The sequence below is a fragment of the Peromyscus eremicus genome, chromosome 14 (assembly GCF_949786415.1).
Source record: "Peromyscus eremicus chromosome 14, PerEre_H2_v1, whole genome shotgun sequence".
In the NCBI taxonomy this organism is placed as follows: domain Eukaryota; kingdom Metazoa; phylum Chordata; class Mammalia; order Rodentia; family Cricetidae; genus Peromyscus; species Peromyscus eremicus.
Window position 1 is genome coordinate 23,932,103 of NC_081430.1, and position 22,596 is coordinate 23,954,698.

Sequence of the window (22,596 nt, forward strand, 5' to 3'; positions counted from 1 at the left end):
AGCTCACCATTTCCTAGTTATTCTAGACTTACCTGAATGCACCAAGTATTGCAGCCTTTTAATGCATATGCAGACCGTTAAATGTCCTTTTGTGAGGCACGCTGCTAAATGATCACTTCATTCCACTGCCTCCTCCTTCCTGAGACACAACTAACTCCCTGTTTAGACTCTGCCTTTGGTTTTGTAGAGCAGCACCAAAGGAAGAGACCACATTCTCTCTCTCTCTCTTTTTCTTCATATTTCTGAAGGGGAATTTGTATGGACTTGTTTGGATTTAGTAACAGAATGATATCCCTGCCACAGAAGCTGGCTTCCTTTGTGTTCTTTCAGTCATAGTCTCTGTCTAGGGACGAAGTTTTCTCAAAGAAAAACTTAAGTCCTTCTGTTGGGAACTGTGTGCAGGGGGGACACAGATGTGCCCCACACCAACCAAGTTGGTGGGATTTGGAGGAAAGCAACTGTTAGTTCTAAACAGAACATCATTGTACGCCGGCCTATAGTCTTTAGTCAAGAGATCAAGCGTCGTTTTAAAAGGACATTCAATAAAGAGTGTCATCCCGTCTTTCATTTGAGGGAAGGTATTTGCTATCAAAGGTCGCATGTTTTCAAATGTAAGCACCTCACAGTTGGCTTTGGGGTGTGCTATGTGCCACTCCCTTCCCAGGCAGGCACAGAGGGTGGTGTTTGTTACTAAAAGTCAAACAGACCCTCAGTGGTGGTTCCTCAATTGCTAGATGGGCAGGCCTCAACCAGGAGGGCTCAGTCTGTTCCCACTGTGTTCATCACCCAAGTGCAAGCTCAGCTCTGTCTTAAGACGCCGTTTGTGACTCTAAGGTGCCTTCTGTGTGGAAGGAAGGTAGGGTGGTGGGGAGTGTTCCCCTAAAACATTAGCCTCCAAAGACTACTGGAGCTACCCCAGACCAGGAAGAAAATTGTGCCTGGACCATTCTGAGAACACCTGGACGAACCTACTTCTCCTCCCTGTAGCTTCATGGCTACTTTGTAAAACTCTAAGAGAAGGTCATTGAAATTCTCTGAGATTTTAAAACAAAAACTAATACCTCAGCCACATCCCCTCAAAAGACCTAACTCTAAAGATGTTTGGATGGGACCAGTCAATTCAGTTGAGGGAAGCGCAAGGTAATCAACCCAAGAATCTCGACAGCAGAACAAGCCACAAGGATGGATGCCAGGCCACGTGCCAGCAGTACCCAGCCCACATCTCACAGATAGTAAAAACAGCAATCGACATGTATGTCCTCTCCATCTACTCCCTTCTTCTTGTAGCTCGCATGCTTGGCTGCGAACATACCCCAGGGATCATTGGCTTGATGAGAAGTCTTTTCGAGGACAGCTAATTCTTCTTTTATTTGTTTGTTTGTTTGTTTGAGACAGGGTTTCTCTGTGCAGCCCTGGCTGTCCTGGAACTCCTGCTGTAGACCAGGCTGGCCTTGAACTCACAGAGATCTGCCTGCCTCTGCCTCCTGAGTGCTGGGGTTAAAGGTGTGCACCGTCACCACTTCCGCCGCCGCCACCGCCTGGGGGGTTGGCCATTTTTAAGGACTGCCATGTCAACCAACTTATGTTGTACTTATTTCTGGTTTTCTCCACAAAAGGGACTTTGTGAAGAGGACTCACCTAAATAGTCTTTTATTTTCAAACCTACAACTCAAAAATAAGAATGGCAGTTACTAGATAACAGAGAACCAAGAGGGGCTTTTTTTCTGTATTTTTCAAGTTCTCTAATTTATTACACACTAAAAATCTCTTTCAAACTGGCACCAATGTGGCTTTTCTTCTTGAGCTGATTAGGACCACATGAGCTCAGGAAAAGCTGTCAGAGTCTGCCTGTGGCACAGCTGGAATGATCCAACTGATTTGCCAGTATGGTTTTTTTTTTTTTTCCTCAAGAAATAAGCTTCATCCCAAAGTTATAAATTTATATTCTGGGAGAAGATGTGAGCAAAAAGTACTCCTGATTCAGTACAAAGAAGATGTGGTGACTTCTCTTCCGTGGACTTGAAAACAAAGGCAGCTTGGGTGACATTTTGGTCAACATTTCGTTCTCTCGCGGGAGCGAACATCTTGTCTTCTCTGTGAATTCCAATGACACATGGAGGTCTCCTTCAGAAAACACCAACCTACAAGTCATGATTGAAGACCATGTGGAGATGGCGGCCCTTGAAAATTCTGTTGAAGACTAGTCTAGGGAACAGTTATGACCCAGAGAATGCCTGTCTTCAGCTGTGCACCAGAGGCCGTGAGACCCACTCCTCAGTATTCACCACAGTGACCTAAAGGCAGTCACAGCGCTCCCTGACTCCAAGAGGAGGAAACCTTGCTTTTCAATCCCTCCCTGGCCACCTCCACGTCAAAACTCACCTGTCTGCCTCCTTTTCATTCAGGGCTTCATTCTTGGTGAGGCCTTTCATTCCTGAGCCTGCTTTAATGAAGGACTACGTTAATGTATTCATGGACCCTAATAAATTGGTACTTTATCTTCTCACCAAATGCCCTTAAGCAGATCACGCCATCGTACCCCATCTTACAAAGATGGCATTGCATCAGCTCTTTGTATCAGAGAAGTTGTTTAGGCCCTTGTCTGCAAACTGCCTGGGAGGCTGGTGTTTGAAGGAAGAAAAAATATAGATCTTTCTGTGGATCCTTTACATTTTAACTCGACCTTCCAATTCATTTCTTCGCCTACCCTTTTCAGTCCTCTGTATTCTGGACTTGGGGTTTTCTGTGGTTCGTTTGTTGCCTGTTCTGGGTTCCATTCTGGTCCAGAATCCCCACTCAAGCTGTGCCAGCCTAGACTGCTAATTCAACAATGTTTTCATGTGATTCTTCAAAAAGATTTCTTAGTCTTTTTGTCTTTGTTAAAAAATACTAAAACCATTAGGAAGTACCCTTTATTCTGGTAACAAGGCATATAGAATTATATCACCAACCAGACTGGAGTGTGGTGATTTCCTCTGTGAAGAATTGCATAAGCCACTGTCCTCAATTAATAGTTAACCAGGCTGAGAGGATCTGAATAAAGGCACATCGTGTTGTATGCCACGGTGCTTTGACAGAAGAGCCGTGTGGTCCGCATGGCACTTCACTGCTTTCTGCCTCTGCTAGGAGTTTTGTAGCCTGGGAAGCCATGCATGCAGGCTAGCAGGACTTACAGGCCCCAACAAAAGGAGCACACAATGCTACCTGTAGAGGCCACCAAGGGAAGGTGACAGTCCCCGGCCTTCCAGGGCCCTGCCCTGTGTGGCAGCTTCAGAACAAAACTTGCTACCGTGTGAAACATTCATCAAGGCTTTTTCAAGTAACAGTGAAGGCATAATTATTAAATTTTACAGCCATCCATTTAGCATATTGTGAGAAAAAAAAAAAAGAGAGAAAGAAGAGTGGGAAAAAGGCATGGAAGCCTGTCTGCTTGTAGACACAGTCCGTGGAGGTTTGATTTGTGGTCATTTTCAGAGGCAGGAAGAGTTTCGTCAGCCTGAAACCTTGTTCTTTTCCAAAGTGACTCCCTCTCCTCATCCACACCCCCCCCCAAAAAAATCAAAATGTACTTCATGAAACTATTGTATATGAAGCACTTATTAGCCGTAATTAAATGGACAATATGAATTTACTACGTCTTTAGGACTCTGGCTTGTTCTGGTTTAGAGCAAGATGATTAATGCAAATACATATTACTTGAGATAACCATTTAGCAGCTAATTTAGCCAAATTTATTACAGCAGTTAGAGGTTTTTCATTTTAGCAGACGGAGACAAGGACATGCCAAAAATGGGTCATGTAGACGAGTGCGCACTGCCCTCTAGTGGCCGGCAGGCTGGTGAGCTTTTGGGGGGGGGGCAGTGAGCCTCGGTCTCCAAGTCCTAACATCAGAGGCTTTCCTGCAATCCTCTAGATCCATTCCCATCCACAGCACTTTATTTAGGGGATGATTTACTGCAGTTTCCCCTTTTACTAGCTCAGGAGAACCCAGATACAAATCAAATCTATTTCGGCTTGGCAAGATTCTGGTTAAAGTATCGTTTTTTAACATCTGCATTTTTAAAGCTCTCTTACAGTGGGTATTTAAAGGCGCCGGTTCACGTGGCTGAATGTCTTCACTTGTTCCTTCGTCTCGCGCCATATTTCAGTGTCTGTGTAGAGTCGTCACTCTGTTTGGTTCAAGTCAAGTCAGTGTCGTGCCTCTCCAGCCAGAGTTTCTCTCCGACTCGACGGGGGGGGGGGGGGGGGGGGGGGGGGATTTATTTTGTTCCATCCTTCAGCCGTCTCAGCACACTTTACCCTGGCTGACCAGTGTAAATTTAGTTCATCCGAGGACTATAAATTCTGTAAGACAAGATCAAAAGGAACAGATGGCTAAGGACACGGGTTGATATTGCTCAGGCTGAAGGGAAGTGATCAAAGACGGGGGGGGGGGGGGGGGGGTAGGCATCTTCAGAACCATTCAAATATCCAGAATCTCAAAGAGGGCAACTCGAAGCTATGCATAAATCATACACAGATTTGCCTTTCTCACCATCTGATGTTAAACCCACTGACAATATCCACACCACATTAGGTGTGCTCTGAGCCAAAAAGATTAGGAGTCCTTTTATTCTCCCTTTCACACCACGGCTGCCCAGAAGGGAATATAGGCTCACCACAAATGCCAGCAACCCTAGCTGGGCAGCCGCTGCTCCAGGGAGATGTTGGTTTCGTTTGTGCTAATGGTATCTTAAGTCGGGCGTACACCGGACTGCCCTAGATTTGGTGTGAGGTTGGGCAGAGGCGAAAATCATTCATACTGTGCCTTCTGTTTTGTTTTCTCCCGCCTTTACCCCTCCCCCCCCCCCAGTGCTGAATAAGGGTCAGTGTGTGACGAAGTACTATCGCTGGATGCAGAAGAACGGAGGCTACATCTGGATACAATCCAGTGCCACCATAGCAATTAACGCCAAGAATGCGAACGAGAAGAACATCATCTGGGTGAATTATCTTCTTAGGTATCTCTCTGTTTCATTTCTCTCTCGGTTATACACTGCACACACTGTGGTTAATAGCTGTCTTTCCCAGGGATGTGGGTAGTCTGCTCTTCTTCCCCCCCAATTCAAAGAAGCAGGAGACTATCAAAGCCCTGTTTTTTAATCTTGGGTTGCCAGTCTTTGGAGAGCTCTGGAGAAACTGGTCTCCTTTCCTAGTCCATGTCCCATCCAGGCAAGATGGAGACCACCTTTGACTGCAGCTGCAGTCTAGATAGAAAGCGTCTCCTTATCTCCTCCATGCCTTTTTGCCTGTGCACCCCAATCTCTGAGAAGGTACGCAAAAGGAGCCAGCAGGGAAGAGCATTCCGTCCCCTCAGCCTTCCACATAGGGTTTTGTCCTCTGTGCACTCAAATTTTGGTAAGCAAGATGAACCACTTTGCCAGAATACTGTCAATCTCGGTGTAAATAATAATGATAATGATGATGGTAATAATAATAATAATAATAATAATAATAATAATAATAATAAAACAGTCTCTTTTTGCCTGCCACTTTAAGCTCTTAGACACATTTTATTCTCTTAAAATTTGTATCCATGGCAGTCCACATTCAACTGCTTCCTAAATGCTACTCTGAGGTACCTTTTCTTTCTCTTTCCTTCGGTCTGTTCTGCTTTGGGATTCCAACAATCTGAATGGTTTGAGTTTGAGGATAAGCCTTCTGGAAAGTTCACTACCAGTCTTGTCACGAAGCTATCGTGGTGTTTGGTGTGGCTCCTGCCCACCACTATCATTCTAGCCTTTGGCCTCGGTTGTCCTGAAGGCACCAAGTAGGATCCATGTGTGCTCTGAGCAGGAAAACTTCCAGTAGAGCTAATGAATGGAAGCCGGTGCCCTCTGGCTGATAATTTCGACAAAGACTACCTGAGTCCCATTTTTCTTAGAGACAGCCAAATGGAGCTGAGATGTTAACCAGCATGGCTCATCAGCACACTGGCCCTTCAGTGTTTCCCACACTTTGGCCTTTGACTGGAGGCATGAATGTGTTTGCTTCCCACAGCATATCAATCAGACACTAATGATTATTGCTCTGGAGAGGGCCTTAATGGATCCCACTTACAAGAGTTTTCATTTCTCTCCTTCCCTTTTTTCCTTTTTCGACCTCTTCTGCTCTGTATTAACTCTCTCTAAAGGTAAAAGTGTGTGTATTTAATGTGGCTTTACCTCCAAGGCTTGATACTCAGGAGGACCGTCCCCTGTAGTTGAGATATCATCGTGGGGTTCTGACATCAAGGGACCTTTTAAGTTGTTCCCTGAAACAGTCACTATTTCTACCACAGAAAGCCATGTAACAGACAGAAAATAGAGCAAGATAATATCACACACAGATGCTTTTTGCTAGGCAAAAGTGGTGGTGTCGCTAAGAAGACATAAACACTGGTGAACGTTCCTAGAGCTTAGACGGAGTCTATCTCCCATGTTAATGCACTGAAGGGCTCTGAAGTCGTCTATATGTTTGTTACCCACATCCTGTGGGATTTATTTACTTGTTTTATTTATTTCCTTGAGAATGTTGGTTATTGTATTTATTGGTTACCATTTACTTTAGACTGCCTCGTTAGCCACATGACTTCCCACTCTGCCTGCCATGGCAGAAGTAGCAAGGAATAGAAGACACTGGGTCAGCACCATCAATCTAGCCTAGAGTCGAACAGCACCAGCCCACAAGCACGTGGTAATTCCATCTCATCAAATTCCACACAGACAGGAAGAAAGCCCTTTGGGCACGAAAGGCCAACCTTCCGGCTTCAGAGCCTTGGTCTCATGTGTGGTAGGCCTTTTACAGATGACCTGTAGACCCACCCTGAGACCAGTAATAACTGACAGTGAATTGGAGACAGATGATCACTGAGCCCCCGTGGCACCAAGACTATAGGAAGCTGATGCCAGTGGGCTGGGACAAGCCAGCTCACAAGCCCGCCACTCATAGGTGCCATTCTGTAGGCTGCAGAGCTGGTACTGAAAAGCATTCCTTGGCACGAGAAAAACTCCTAAATTGCCTTTTCTTTCCCACCTTCTTAGCCCAAAGGGATTATTCCTTCCCAAGCAATACTCCACATCTAGGCCCCATCCAGGCTCACCTTCCACTGTTCAGAACACTGCCCTCTGCCTTCTTCCCATTCTCTGGCAGTACTTACTAGAATTCTAAACTAAGAGTACTCAGAGACTGCAAAGTGCCAAGTCTGCCTTCCTACCATTAGTCTCGTCTGATTATCTAGAAAAGGCTGTTGCTGTTAAAGCTAATTCACACTAAGGAGTAAATGCCTGCTAATCCATCTTAGTGAATTAACCCTCCCAGGGATGTTTGCAGTTTGAGAGTAGACTGGAACAGGACTTCTTAATATGAGCATATGACTCCACAATCATCTGTCGGCACTGCCTTGGCCAGCCCTGTACAAGGCAGAAGAGGCATTTCCCATTTGGAGGCAAGATGCTTTGCTCATGCCTTGAGGTTACAGAAGCCTCTACTGATCATACATTTGGCAGCCTGGGATCGGCTTTTCCAGGAGATGGCTAGCTCAAACTGACCAAGCATTTCATTTCCGGGAGAGGTTCATTTCTAAATTAAAAAACCGAACAAACATTACGCACGTTTGTGTACGTGGGTTCAGCTCCCTTCTGTCAGGGCCCCTCTCACACTGGGCCTCTCCCACTGCAATCAGAAGCCCAGCTAACAAGCCACAGGTGTACACCACATGAGCCCATGAAAGTGTGATTGTAATGGGTGTGCCGACAGTTCAGGAGCCGCGCATCCCAAGATGCACCTGTGCATCTGACAGCTCGTTAGGCACTGAGGGCCTGCCACCCCCCCACCCCACCCCCATAGCTTTGGAACCATCCGAACAGCTGAGAAGTTACATCGAGGGGCCAAGGCAAGGGTACTGAGGCAATGAACTCATTAGAAGCACAGGAGAAGGTAGGACACACCAGGTGGTGTGGGAATGAATCGCTGAGATTTCCTCTCATTGGCCCAGCCCCCGGGTGTTATGCCAGGAGGAGCGTCAAGCCACAGAGTTCTCTGGCCCCCAGTGGTACCTGATTATTTAAAAGCTTTTTAGTGGCTTTCATGCAGCATTTGGGGCATTCAATCATTGTGGCAGGGCGCACCTGTACCCTAGCATGCACAATCCAAGTTTCTGTGAGAAGTCCCATGAGGAGCTGAGAAATAATTTCCTGTTTAGTCCTCTAAACTTCCTCCACTCCAGAAGTTGAGGGCAAGGAAGTTCAGGAGATGGTGAATGCCTGCCCTCCTGATGGATGTCTTCCTCCCCACAGTAATCCTGAGTACAAGGACACGCCCATGGACATTGCTCAGCTCCCGCATTTGCCAGAGAAAACTTCAGAATCTTCTGAGACATCGGACTCTGAATCAGACTCTAAAGACACCTCAGGTATAACAGGTATTACTTCTCCATGCTCTATAGCTAAGGCTTGCCGGTGGAAACACGAGGGGTGGGTAGCAACCAGAGGGCCACGGTCAGATGCCCAGCAACTGGCCAAACCATGTAACAAGATGTATCTAGAGTAAGTTGTTCCTGATTGATTTATCTCAAAACACACCAATGCATATATCCATCTTATGTGTAAATATATATGTTGTAGCATATATGTGTATAGATAATTTGCATAAACATACAGGACAGATTAAGTAATCACTTAATGTTAGCCCTCCCATCCTTATGGAAGGAATCATACTATGGCTCCAGAGCTAGAAGCAAATACCAGGAATAGTTGTTGCTGGAGAATTTTTCTCCAGCTCCCGCCACCAAGTCCCGCCAGTCCCAGAGCCCACTTATAAAATAAACACACAAACTCTTATATTATTTAAACTGCTTGGCCATTAGCTCAGGCCTGTCATTATCTAGCTCTTACTCTTATATTTAGCCCATTTCTATTAATCTTTACTTTGCCACATGGCTCATGGCTTACTGGTACCTTACATCTTCCTTGTCCTGGCGGCGGCTCCAGGCAGTCTCTCTCTTCCCTTCCTGTTCCCTCAATTCTCTTCTTTGTTAGTCCCGCCTATACTTCCTGTCTGGCTATTGGCCAATTAGAGTTTATTTACATATAGCGATATCCACAGCAATAGTTCTGCCAGCCCAACAGGTGATCGAAGTTCGGTCTCCACCAAGCTGCGATGGAGCCTCTAAAATAGCATATAAATCCACGGGCTTGAGGCTTTTTTATCTGTCTTGTTCACTACTCCATACTATCCATAAACAAGGGGCAGAAGTTTTTCTAGAACCTTTGCCCCAGTAAACAACTTTCAGCATAATACAATACTAACACAGTAAACTACTTCCTCGGATGCCGGACTGTTACTTTTTATTTCTGGAAGTATTTATAACAAGTCCATACTGCCCCATCTCCACCCCACCCCCACCCCCACCCCCCGTTTCTGGTTATCTGAGGGAGTAGACTTCTCGGGTGATAGGGAGTGTAAGAAAGATTCCAGAAGCTATAGGACATTTAGCCTTCTTCCCATTTCCAGTCCCCTTCCGTGGACACACGGTGAGCTCAGAATGTATTCTCCATTACAGCTACAGAGACACTAAAGAAGGGCAAATGAAGGCCAGAGTGGGTACAGGGTCCAAGGTTCTAATCCACTCTGCTCCCCCACCGCTGTGGCAAAGCCACGGAAATCAGCATCCCCTCCGAGTTTCCCTAGGCTGTGACTGTGGGAAAATCTGTCCCCCCTCAAATGAGAAAAGCAGGTCCCTCCATCAGCCTCCCGCCCTTAGAGCACCCCAGCTCCAGGGTTGTGGACAAGGAATGCCTGTATTCCAGACACAGCTTGGGATGTGGGGGCGCACTTCATGGTAGAGCTTGTTTTCCTGGTCCCTAAAATGTGTTTGGTCGTCGTCGCCTCACCCCTCAGCTGAAGTTCCAGAACTGTCTCTGCCTCTTGTTTCTATAGTGGTGAACAAAGCCCCTTACTATCATGAGCTCATAGGTGAAGAAAGAGACAGAAGCAAATAAAAAGACAGAGGAGTCAAACAGTGAATGACAGCGTTGCGGAGGGAAAACCACAGATACCGAGTGGGGTTCAATAATGAATAGATGCTCGCCAGTGGACATCACAAACCTCTCAACAGTCACCTAACCCTCCATGGCTTGTCTTCTATATAAACCATCTCCCAGGTTAATCTGACTCCCTGGTGTGTCCACAGGACTTCCCACCGTTGACTGTGCCTAACAATCCCCTGTTCACAGGCAGTATCTGACCGGGAGGTCTGCATTAGTGCGGGGTGTGGGGCTTTGTTTGCAGAAGTCCTACCGGAAGGGGCGGGGATTGCTGGCCTGCGGCCCGCCTTTTCCGCTAAACTTCAAGCGGAGGCGGGCGCTGTGGCTCCTGCTACGCGGGATCCTAGGTTTGCTGCCCTGCTAACGTGGTGTCTTCTCTTTCCCCTCCTGCCCCCCGCCACCCGCGGGCCTCACGCAGAGGACAACGAGAACTCCAAGTCCGACGAGAAGGGCAATCAGTCGGAGAACAGCGAAGACCCGGAACCCGACCGCAAGAAGTCGGGCAGCGCGTGCGACAACGACATGAACTGCAACGACGACGGCCACAGCTCCAGCAACCCGGACAGCCGCGACAGCGACGACAGCTTCGAGCACTCGGACTTCGAGCACCCCAAGGCGGCCGAGGATGGCTTCGGCGCGCTGGGCCCCATGCAGATCAAGGTGGAGCGCTACGTGGAGAGCGAGGCGGACCTGCGGCTGCAGCCGTGCGAGTCGCTCACGTCGGACAGCGCCAAGGACTCGGACAGCGCGGGCGAGGCGGGCGCGCAGGCCTCCAGCAAGCACCAGAAGCGCAAGCGGCGGCGGAAAAGGCAGAAGGGGGGCAGCGCCAGTCGCCGGCGCCTGTCCAGCGCGTCCAGCCCGGGCCTGGACGCCGCCGGCCTGGTGGAGCCACCGCGGCTGCTGTCATCACCGCACAGCGCCTCGGTGCTCAAGATCAAGACGGAGATCGCCGAGCCCATCAACTTCGACAACGACAGCAGCATCTGGAACTACCCGCCCAACCGGGAGATCTCCAGGAATGAGTCCCCGTATAGCATGACCAAACCCCCCAACTCTGAGCACTTCCCGTCCCCGCAGGGCCAGGGGGGAGGTGGCGGCGGCGGCGGCGGCGGCGGCGGGGGGGGAGCACTGCACGTGGCCATCCCCGACTCGGTCCTCACCCCACCCGGCGCCGATGGCGCGGCCGGCCGCAAGACTCAGTTCAGCGGCTCGGCCCCAGTGGCCTCCGACCCGCTGTCGCCCCCGCTCTCCGCATCCCCACGGGACAAGCACCCCGGGGGCGGGGCGGCGGGCGGCGGCGGGGGTGGCCCTGGTGCGTCCAACTCCTTGCTGTACACTGGGGACCTGGAGGCCCTGCAGAGGTTGCAAGCAGGCAACGTCGTGCTTCCGCTTGTGCACCGGGTGACGGGGACCCTGGCGGCCACCAGCACGGCCGCGCAGAGGGTCTACACCACGGGCACCATCCGCTACGCACCTGCTGAGGTGACCCTCGCCATGCAGGGCAACCTGCTACCCAACGCGCATGCTGTTAACTTCGTGGACGTTAACAGCCCCGGCTTCGGCCTCGACCCCAAGACGCCCATGGAGATGCTCTACCACCACGTGCACCGGCTCAACATGTCAGGACCATTCGGCGGCGCCGTGAGCGCGGCCAGCCTCACACAGATGCCCGGTGGCAACGTGTTCACCACGGCTGAGGGACTCTTCTCCACGCTGCCCTTCCCGGTCTACAGCAATGGCATCCACGCGGCACAGACTCTGGAGCGCAAGGAGGACTGAGAGGGGGTTGGGTCCCACTCGGAGGCATCGTCGGAGTTTTTGTTTAGACCTTTCATTCTAGCACTTTGAATTCGAGCAGGTCAGCGTCTTCTCACAACACGGCGGCCCCCTTTCCACCCCGCTCTTTTCTTTCATTGGACTTATTCTTTCTTGTAAAGACATGTTTATTTTTTGCCTTCAGAGGGTCAGATGACCAGTTGCCTGCCATTTTGTCTTCTAAGATGTGTGTTGGGTTGTTTGGTTTTCCTTTGCATCTTTATTAAGATGTCTTTAATGTGTATATGCCTCTGCCATAGAATACTCAGTCTTGTGGTCGAGAGATTTCTCAAGTGACGACCATTGGGTTTTCTTCCTAAAGATCTTGATATGATCAAGATGAAAGAGACACGCATAAATGATTGTGCCCTGTTTGACTAAGTCAAATGAAATGGGGTGGGTGTTTTTTGGTTTTCCTGTCCCTAATTCCTTTGAAAATAGGGGGATAGTATTTTAGAATTTTATGCAGAATTTAATTCTTTTTATGATTAAGATTTTAAGATTTTCTTACTTGCACATAAAAATAATTTGGGTTCTTAAACTTAATTTCTGGCCTGTGACTAGAATGTTTTAAAAAAAAATAAGTTGGACTAAGTGGTAATTACTGAAACATTAACTTAATTTCTAAACCATGGTGCTATCATTTATTAATCTGTCTTCATACAAAATGCAGCTCCCAGGCTGGGATTTGGAAAAGAAACTGTGTCTTGTCCTGGTCTGGAGCCCTGTTGCTACAGTCTCCTTGGTTAGTTAAGACAAAGCCCTCATTAACATTTGCTGCAGGACTTGGATTTACCTCCCAACTAACAAACATAGCCTCACTTTCCATTTAATGGGTCAGTAAAGCCCTATTAAAAGGGGGCTTTTGGACAACTCCAACTGATTTGAGGAGCAGTTTAAGTACATACTGCCTTTTGTTGAGCTTTTTTTTTTTTTTTAATCCTTAATCAGTCTAACTGAGGCTGATTCCACAACTTCAGTAACATTTCAGAGGAAAAGGAAGAAAAGGAGAAATAGTTAACATGTTTTTTGTTTCTTTGGGATTTTGTTTTGTTTTCATTTCTTGCTAAGAAAAAAAAAACAAACACACACAGGTTGTATTGGGGGCTAATTTGATGGAATTTATTTCCCTTCGGTTCTTAGTTCTAAGTTGAAACCAACGAGTTTTTAAAACTAAAGGATGGGTTAATGAGCTCAGACAGATAACTGCAACTGAAAACCGCACATTCAGTGAAGAAAGAAAAAAAAAAAAGAGAAAAAAAAAAGAAAAAAAATAGCCTCTTTTGTCTTCGTTGCCAGAAATCAGTGTGGTGTCAAACACTCCAAATGACTGTCCCGTGTAGATTCTTCTCCCACTTCGTTGTTGGGCAGCTGTGTGTTAAGGCGTCTAATACCAGATGTGAGAACTGTAACGTGTACAACGTGTTCGTGTCCTTGGCTGTGGGTCCCATTGCAGTTTCAGTGTGTGTTCCTATATGCAGTATATGCTAAGCTAACGTAGTCGTTTTGTCCACTGTCTTCTCTGTGCTCTGTCTCTAGTGGAGTGGCACAGTCCCATTCCTGCAGTCCTAGTGAATCAGTGACTCTTGGGGGTTAGTGGGTTTTCCTGGTGGCCTTTCTCTGTGGCGTCACCTATACCGCTTCTACCGTCTGTGAATCCTGTTTTCCTTTGCTAAGTCCTCGCTGTTGCTTTGCTGTTGTATATTCCCCTCTCTTTCCCTCCTGGACTCCCCCTTCCTCTCCTCTGCTTCCCTTTCCTGATACCCCAAATCTAGTTCATTCTCAAGAGATTTAAAAAAAAAAAAAAAAAAAAAAAAAAAAAGACTCGTAACTAGCTCAAGGTTAATGGAGCCATTCTTCCCACAACGGAATCCTGGGTGTGACTTTCCCGGAGTGCTACGCAGAGCACTGAAGACTAATGCTCACACATAGTGAATAGACCGATGCCATCCAGCCTCAGCTGTTGACATTCCCAGAGTCCCTTGTGCTCTGCCTCTAAGCAGTGGGTGCTTTTCTTTGGTTTCCTTCCACGTTGGCTGATGGAGCAGTATATAAAGCAATTACCGGTGAGACAGAAAACGATTTCCAAGGCCAACCAACACTTTTTTAAAAAACAAAATGGGTGGGGTTAATGGAATATAGAATTGTCATATATATTTGTTTATTTGTGCAATGCTAATATAGTAACTCAGCTGTCCTTTGAATTATCACCGTGCTGAGTGGATTCCTCTAGAACTTTGGATTCCATGAGTTGGGCCCAAGCCATGGTGGAATAGTAACAGAAGGAAGTTAAATGCCACAGATCTTAGCACTGAGCTTCCTTGAAGGACTTAAGTCAGTTTAAAGATGAAGAAAGCCGATGGAGAAATTTGCAGATTAGTTTCGGAAGCCGTTCTAGCTATGGGAACGCACCTATCAGCTACAAAGAACAGCTAGACAGCTGAGTTTTTTTCTTTTATAAATGTTTCTGTGTTGTGTCAAAATGATTTCTGGTGATTTAAACTAACAGATAATCACAGCTGCTGTCTAAATCCATAGTGTTTAAAATTACAAAATGAAAAAAAAAATACTTCATTACCTGTGAAGACTGTGTCTGTGTTTTTAACTATTTCTTGTACAAATATATGAAAACTTTTATGAGGAGACTGGTGCCACGTAGCTGAACAATGTGGAAAGGGATATTCTGTTCGGAAAGTCCTTAGCAGTGTTACCAACTCTACAATATCTATATAAAAATAATTAAAACGTTACAAAGCGACAGCTATGCTACATTTGTTTTGTGTGAAACTAACCGGACTTAACTTCCTGAGTGCCTGGCTTATTTTGAAACATTTTTTTCATTGACCATTGATAATGCTGCAAATCAGAAATGTACATACTTCATTTACAACAGGGTTCTTTTTATACTTTTGTAGATTCTCATACATGTCACATACATGGTTGTCTTTATGTAACTTAATTTTTTCATCCGCAGGTGCCATTTTCATAATAAACTTCTCTTGGATTTGTTACTATCTGGCATCATTTCTTGTACATGTAATCATCCTGACTAATGAATGCTGGTAGTATTTGTTTAAGCAGGTACCTTGGTCATTATTACTTATTTTGAAAAATGAAAAAACTTTTTAAAAAAACACATCCATATTTTTGCTAGTTTTGGAGAAAAAAAAATATATATATGTAGCTTGTTTCCCAATGAGGCCGACAAGGCACATATTACAATGCTAATCCAAATACTACACGGACCTTCCTTGCAACCATCCTGAATTTCCAGCTACCCCAACTCATTGTCATAGTGAGCATCTATTGTGCACGTTATCAAAGCTGAACAATGGGGCTGCAACATTAACCTCCGCGGGAAGAGTGCATTTTTTTCTTGATTAATGCACAGTAAGTGATGACAGTTTTCATACATTAATCATTTAAAATGCACTCGGTATTTCCATTTCCTAGAATCTATAATGTACAACCAACTGTTCCATTGCTTCTGTCCTCTCTATCCTCAGTGCCTCCCTGTGGACAGGCTGAGGAAGTCATGGTTGGGCTGTGTTACAGTGAAGTCAAATATGGCCTGTGGTGTTTTATAGCGGGTTCTACGAAGTGTTTTCTAAAGTACAGCTGGTATCTCAAAGGTAAGGAGGAGGTGGATCACTAGTTAACTCTGTACACTACAAAAAAATGGAGACAGCTGAATTGAACTGACGAAGGAGATGAACTGCTGCACAGAAACTACAGACAATAGTAACTATCACCTTCCTAGTTTTAAGTAAGTCTTGGATGGCATTTGTCACGTTGCAGGTAGCTGTCGTTGATGGGGGCATAGATAGGGCAGTGTAAGTTAGGGTTGTATGGCTCTAGGTTTCTCTACCATTCCCTATGTGATCCTTACTCAGAAGTACTTAAAATAAGAGAAGGAAACACAACTGAGTTGGCCCAGCTCCTTTCTTCCCCTTTGCTCCTGAAAGTCAGAGAAGTACTAGATAGACTGAGAAAGCAACCATCAGAGCTAGAAACTCCATCCTAAGTGAGTGATGGGTGAACGAGGAGGGAGCCACCCAACATGCTCTGGTAGGAACTGGTGGTACTGACTCTTAGAGATGGCTTTCAGGACTCTGTATGTGGCAAGGTCTCCTCAAGGCGCAGGGACAATTGTGGATTGTGGACAATGAGTGATACTGGTGGTCAGCCATGGCATTCTACCCCTGGACATTCAGCCCCATGACCCAGAAGTGGTAGCAGTGAGGGTTAGCAGCTGGGTTTAATCCTCACGGATGGTAATTCTTGCCCATCTTCCCCTGCTCCTAAGCAGAGTCTATTTACATTGAGAATGTTTGATCAACTAACTAGGAAGCAATCTGGCCTGTGTGGTGCATTGAGGGCAGGTGATAATGTATACAAACGACCACAGGAAATGGTTTGTTCAAGCCAACACTCTTCTCCAGATTCCAAACCACAGAAAGAGCAAAGGTCTTGGAAGACAAGGACAGACAAGGAAGAACCTCTTTGCCGGCATTTTATGTCAGTGAAAAACGCAAATTGTGTCAAGTAACATTATTCCCAAAGACTACAAACAACAGTAACAGCAAGCCTTCCTGCAACACTAGGGTGAATGAACACCGTAGCTGCCTTCTGAGCTCTTGTGTCTCCTAGAACACCATTCTAAAGGGGGGGGGGGGGGGGAAAGGCTGACCTGGAAAATTCCCCATGGACATGAACTATTGTCTGTTCAACTCCGTGGCCTCCAAGAGTGCCCAGGACTATGATTTGCAAATAGTGTTGACCCTGTGAAGACCAGCTGAACAGTGGCCATGGGAGACAAGGAAACATAGCATGACCCACCAAGGGGCAGGGATTCTACTGAAAATATCCATGTTTGACAGGACAGCTTGACTTTGTATCAAGAGAAGAAGTTCAAAGTGGATAAAGCAACATGTCCACCCCTTCCTATGTCATGGCTGGCACAGAGTGGCCCACTGAGAAATGTAGGACAGTCAGCTGTGTGTTTACAACATTGTCCTCTCTGTACCCAACATCTAGTAGATAAAGAGAGAGAGGTAGGATTTAAGCAGTTCCTGATTTGGTATACCATGACATTGTATCCTGTGGCCAGCTACATAACGGATCCTGAACTCAAAAGAAAGCTTATTTTCAAAGCCTCCTAGATAAGCACAGGGCTATGCAACAGTCTTCTGGAGATGGTTAGGAACGGAGAGGGATCCCCATTATAGAAATTCTAATGCTGAGGGTCTTTCTAGCCCACTGTCGGAGAATTATAATAAAAGATTGGAGCTGAAATCTTCCTCCTGCTGTCAAATTGACAAAGTCTAAACTCTTTTCCATCTGCATAGCTTTCAAAGATGTGAAGGTGGAGGTCAAATTTTCAATGGGCTGGAGGCTGGAGGCTAGTTCTGCCCATGGAATTGTTGGCTGAATTCTTTCACACGCTAGTCACAGGCATCTGAGGATATCGGACTCCATCAACTCCCTTGGATAGATTTCCTAGGACCACTTGATTACCACAGCCTGGGTGGCTTTCATGGCTCTTAGAGGCTACAAGACTTGAGCTAGACTGGGCTCCATGCTTCTCTCTTGGCTTCGGGCTTTACCAGCGATCCTTAACAGCCCTTAGTTGCTATCCACATCACCCCAACACCCATCTCCTCTGTGTCCCCATGTCTTCACACAGAGTTCTCCTGCTATACCTTCCTTGTCTAAGGACACCGGCCACATCCAGTGCAGCTCCACAGACAAACTTGACAAGGGCAGCAAAGGCAGACAGACACAGGGACACACAGAAAGCTGCGATGGGGTGGTCTGGGCTCTGGGCTAGAGAATCGCAGCACCCCAAAAGTGTAGCCTGTTTATTATATGCAGTTGAGCAGAGAAGTAGGGTTATCCCACACAGCTGAAGAAGGAAGTGGGGTAATTACAGATAAACAAGGAGGCAAGGTTTATGGCGTACAGCTGCTTCAAGGAGACAGGCTCAGCTAATCTCAGGAGGGGCAGTCTCTGTGGGGGAGCAGTCCTCAGGCCAAAAATATCTGGGGAGAAAAAGCGTTGGTGGACATTTTCTGCACACACTATCAACACTCACATTCAGACCCCCACGAGGAAGGCATTGCCATCCCTCTGAGCCTGAGGCTATGGAGTCCTTGATATGGCTATGCTCATGTAACAGTATACATTCACTCATGAGGACTTTATTCACTCAGGAATTCCTCTGCTCTCTACAGACACCAATCTCATTGTATTAAGGACCTTGTCTACTCCATTATGACCTCATCTGTACAAATTACAACCTCAGCACCCAACTACACACACACACACACACACACAATAACACTATATATATATATATATATATATATATATATATATATATATATATATATATACATATATATATATATATATGAAAGAAGACCACATGCAGTGGTGCTGGGTGACTTCAACTTTTTTTTAACTTTTTATTTATTCTTGTGTCTTTCCCATCATGCATCTCAATCCCATTCATTTCCTGTCCCTTCATATCTGCCCTCTGCCCTTGCAACCTCCCCCCCAAAATGAATAAAATAAAATTTAAGAGAAGAAAGAAGGAAAAAAACTCTTTTTTTCCAGGGGAGAGGGGATAAGTCCACTCATAAGAGTCCATATTCAGGTACGTCATTGGACATTTTACTCAGCTACAATTGTGAGCAGTGTCTGCATGGTATGGGGATCCTCATCCATCTTTTTTTTTTTTTTTTTTTTTTGGTTTTTCGAGACAGGGTTTCTCTGTGTAGCTTTGCGCCTTTTCCTGGAACTCACTTGGTAGCCCAGGCTGGCCTCGAACTCACAGAGATCCGCCTGGCTCTGCCTCCCGAGTGCTGGGATTAAAAGCGTGCGCCACCAACGCCCGGCCTCATCCATCTTTTTATTTGGGACTCCAGTTCTTGAGGTTGCATTCATTTGCTGGCTGCTATATCAAGTTACCATCTTAACACAAACCTCTACTCCATCAGAACACCTAGGTCTTTTTACAGTGTGTCAGAGTAGGTCTCCCTTCCTCCTCTAGGAGTTCCGCCCCCACCTAATGTTGGTCTGTGCCACGGTGAAAATCAATTGAAGGGAAGGGGTTCGCTATGAAGGGGAGGTGAGCAAGGGCCTGTCCCCTCTGAAAAGACATCCCCACATTCATTGTGCTTTACACACCCTTCACACAGACTGTGGAAAACAGAAAACACGTGAAAGTCTGAATGCGGGGACACAGTGCCCCCAAAACAAACACTTGCAGTGGGGTGCTCCCTTATAAGTAAACTGAGGCAAGAGAAAACCAACCACGAGGAGGAACTGGGAAGAATTAAAGTGCCATAATTAAAGCCCGTCACGGACCCAGAATCAAGGCGGAAATGCCAACGCTCTTGGCACATGTGTGCAAAACCTCCTCAAAATTATAAAATAGAATTACGAGCTCTAACCCTCACTTCCCACAACATTTGGGAGGCTCCTTAATCCTTTTTTATTGGTCAAAATCAAGAATTGCCAAAATACATTCACCAGCTGTCTGTTCCCCCCAGAATTAGAATTTTTAGCCCCTGATGTTCCAGCTTCTCTCTTACACCTTTCTGGGGACGTGCCGTCACTTATTACACATTCACTTCTTCCTATTTGCAGTCACAAAAATAACAAAAGGAATGACTATATGGGAAGGATTTTTCTGAAAAAAAATAATAATTTGGGTTTTTAGAAATAATATGCATGAACTATTAAAATGAAGGAAACAAAGGGAGCAGAAGGTAAGGAGGGGACCCCCCTGTACTGCAAAGGTGCCCAGATTTATAGTGGAAGAGTCAGAAACAGGATGTAATATCTGTGTGACCCCCCACCCCCCACCTCCCTGAAGCAAACCATTATGCCCTTGATGAATTATTGACTTTGGAGTTTTATCTGTGCCATGAATAATCTAAAACTTGGGAGTCTCAGGGCACAGTTCATAAACAAATAATTATATCACAATGATAATTTTTCAGGAATTGCGACATCAATCATGGCCATGTTATTATCAAGTACATTTTCTGGTTGCCTCTATTCATCAAACCCTCCTCCCTCTCCACCCTTCCGCATGACACAAGCAAAACTCATCACCAGATTGCCTCTTATTTACACATCACTCAAAGGGGGACAGAGCAGACGCACACAGAACGGGCCAACCCAGCATTTATGAGAAATGAGTTTTCATTAAGAAAGTTCAAATTAAATGTATTGAGAAAGATGGGGGGAGGGTAATTAATTATTCCAGCCTCCCCCAAAGAAGCTATCTGAAAAGATTTTACTCAGAAGATAAAAACAGACAGAAGGTTTGTTCCCTTTCAGGCAATACTAATAAAAACAGAAGGAGCTGGTCTCAGAAATCCAGGAAAATAAGAATACAGTGAGGTACCGCTATAGATGCATTGCTCACACTCATATAAAAAGCTTGGCCCCAAGTCTGAACATAGAAGAGGCAAATGGAATCGAAACCAGACACTGGGGAAGACACAAACATCCAAGTCTTCATACACAGCATCAATGGAGCTGACAAGGCTTGAGTCTGGTCTAAACCGCATTTCTACAATGGTACCAGAGGGCTAAGGATTCCAAAATAGCAGTACAAAGGTATTCTTAGTCAGGCTACTGTGCGGCTTCCCATCCCCTAAGGTCACAGGACTCCTCTTCAGGTAACACGTTCTTCTCACAATTCAAAAAGAGGAGGTGAATAACAAAACAGCGTCCGAGAAACTCCCCTGCTGAGAGACAAGGTTATACAACGAGGCCGACTCAGTAATAGGCAGCGTTTACCACCAACGCACATGCAGGAGGGCTGTCTCCTGGTCTCTGCTTCCTGACAAACGGTGCCTGTGAAGCAATGTACACTGAAACGAGCAATAGAATATTAAACATTCCTAGCCTCAGAGCCAGGTGTACAGAGCACGCACCTGTAATCCCAGCATTCAGAAGGCTGAGGCACAAGAATCATGAGTTCAAAGCCAACCCAGGCTACACAGTAACACCCCGTCACAGTAAATAAACTCCTCACAAGGAGGTACCAACCCTGAGCATCCAAGATAACCCAGTCCTGTAGGACGTCCTGAGTTTAGATCAGATGATCTCCTCCTGGTATTAAAATGCGACTAGGAAAAAGGTGGGCTGCTGCCCTGTAGGGAGCACAGAGAGGTAGGAGACACCGCTCCCAGAGAGGAATTAAGTCCAGCCTCCTAAGCCCCTAAACATTATGCCACCCAGAAGCAGCCCGAGGCTGTCAACGTACTTTTCTCTGTCATCTGATGCACTGTCTTCCCCCCTATTGTTTTGGTTTTTAAAATCTTCAAGCTTCTTGAATGTGCCTGGACACTATAAAGCGCCCTGCCTGTGGGGGATTATATTTGTTGACATGGTATCTTAGTTAATGTTTCTATTGCTGTGATGAAACATCGTGACTAAAGCAACTTGGAGAGGAAAGGGTTAATTTGGCTTCCACTTCCACACTGTAATCCAAAATCCAAAGTCCACACTGTAGACAGAGTCAGGACAGGAACCTGGAGGCAGGAGCTGAGGCAGAGGCCATGGAAGAGAGCTGCTTACCTTGCTGACTTGCTCATCATGGCTTGCTCCAAGAACTCTTTCTTAGAGAACTCAGGACCACCAACCCAAGAATAGCCCACCCACAGTAGGCTGGTCCCACCCCCATCAATCACTAATTTTAAAATGCCCTACAGCCAGATCCTGTGGAGGCATTTTCTCAATGGAAGGTCCCTCCTTTCAGATAACAAGAGCTTGTTGCAAGTCGACATAAAACCAGCCAGCACACATGGACAGAACAATCTTGACTGTGGCTCTCTCCTTGGCAGGAGCTCCTGGGCCACATAAAATGGAGAAAGTGGGATGAGCACTAGGAAGCATTTGTTCTCTCTGCTGCCTGACGGCAGATGCAGTTGACCTGCCCCTCCCCCAAGCTCCGGCCGCTGTGACTTCTGCATCATGTTGGTCTATAACCTGGAACTTGGAGCCAAATAAGCCTTCTCCCTTAAGTTACATTCACAGCAACAGTAGCAGAGAGAGAGAGAGAGAGAGAGAGAGAGAGAGAGAGAGAGAGAGAGAGAGAGAAGGAGGAGGAAGAACTAACACAGTGGCCCCACTAAAAATGCTAAATTTCCCCTTCAATGTATCGTTTTCCATGAGAAGCATACCTGGTCTCTGCCTTACTCCATCCTTCCTCATTCACAAAGTTGTAGCTGGAGAGTTTCTCTCCAGCTCCCACCAAGCCCCACCAGTCCCGGAGCCCACTTATAAAATAAACACGCTGACTCTTCTATTATTTAAACTGCTCAGCCATTAGCTCAGGCCTATCATTGTCTAGCTCTTACTCTTATACTAAGCCCATTTTTGTTAATCTATATGTCGCCATGTGTTCCATGGCTTTACCTGTTGCCTCTCCTTGATGCTCCCTGGACGGCAGCTGGTGTCTCCCCTCCCTGCCTTCCTGTCCTTTCCTTTCTCCTCTCTGTTAGTCCCACCTATACTTCCTGACTGGCCAATCAGTGTTTTATTTATCAAACAATTATCCACAGCACAATGTCTCCATTTTAAGAGTGGTGCTATCCCTACTGAGCCCCGGTTCCCCCTCTACCCACTTGCCCTTTCGCCTCCTTTCTGTATCGTAAGAGTTCCTCAGAGTTCTACATCAGTTTGTTTTCTGGGG

The 22,596-nt window shown here is 46.3% G+C and overlaps 1 protein-coding gene across 6 annotated transcripts in view; it reads left to right on the plus strand.

Annotated features, from left to right (window-relative positions):
- Npas3 (neuronal PAS domain protein 3) overlaps positions 1–13,698 on the plus strand; it is an 839,001-nt gene extending 825,303 nt beyond the window's left edge. For 3 of the 6 annotated variants that reach the window (XM_059279248.1, XM_059279251.1, XM_059279253.1), the window contains 3 exons: positions 4,853–5,000; positions 8,316–8,440; positions 10,483–13,698. In XM_059279248.1, coding sequence (XP_059135231.1) covers positions 4,853–5,000; positions 8,316–8,440; positions 10,483–11,843 — 1,634 coding nt within the window. In that variant the 3' untranslated portion in view covers positions 11,844–13,698. Of the gene's footprint in view, positions 1–4,852; positions 5,001–8,315; positions 8,441–9,751; positions 9,755–10,482 lie in introns of all 6 variants that reach the window. The other 3 variants (XM_059279252.1, XM_059279254.1, XM_059279250.1) reach the window with 2 other exon arrangements.
- The last annotated feature ends 8,898 nt before the right edge of the window (positions 13,699–22,596 follow it).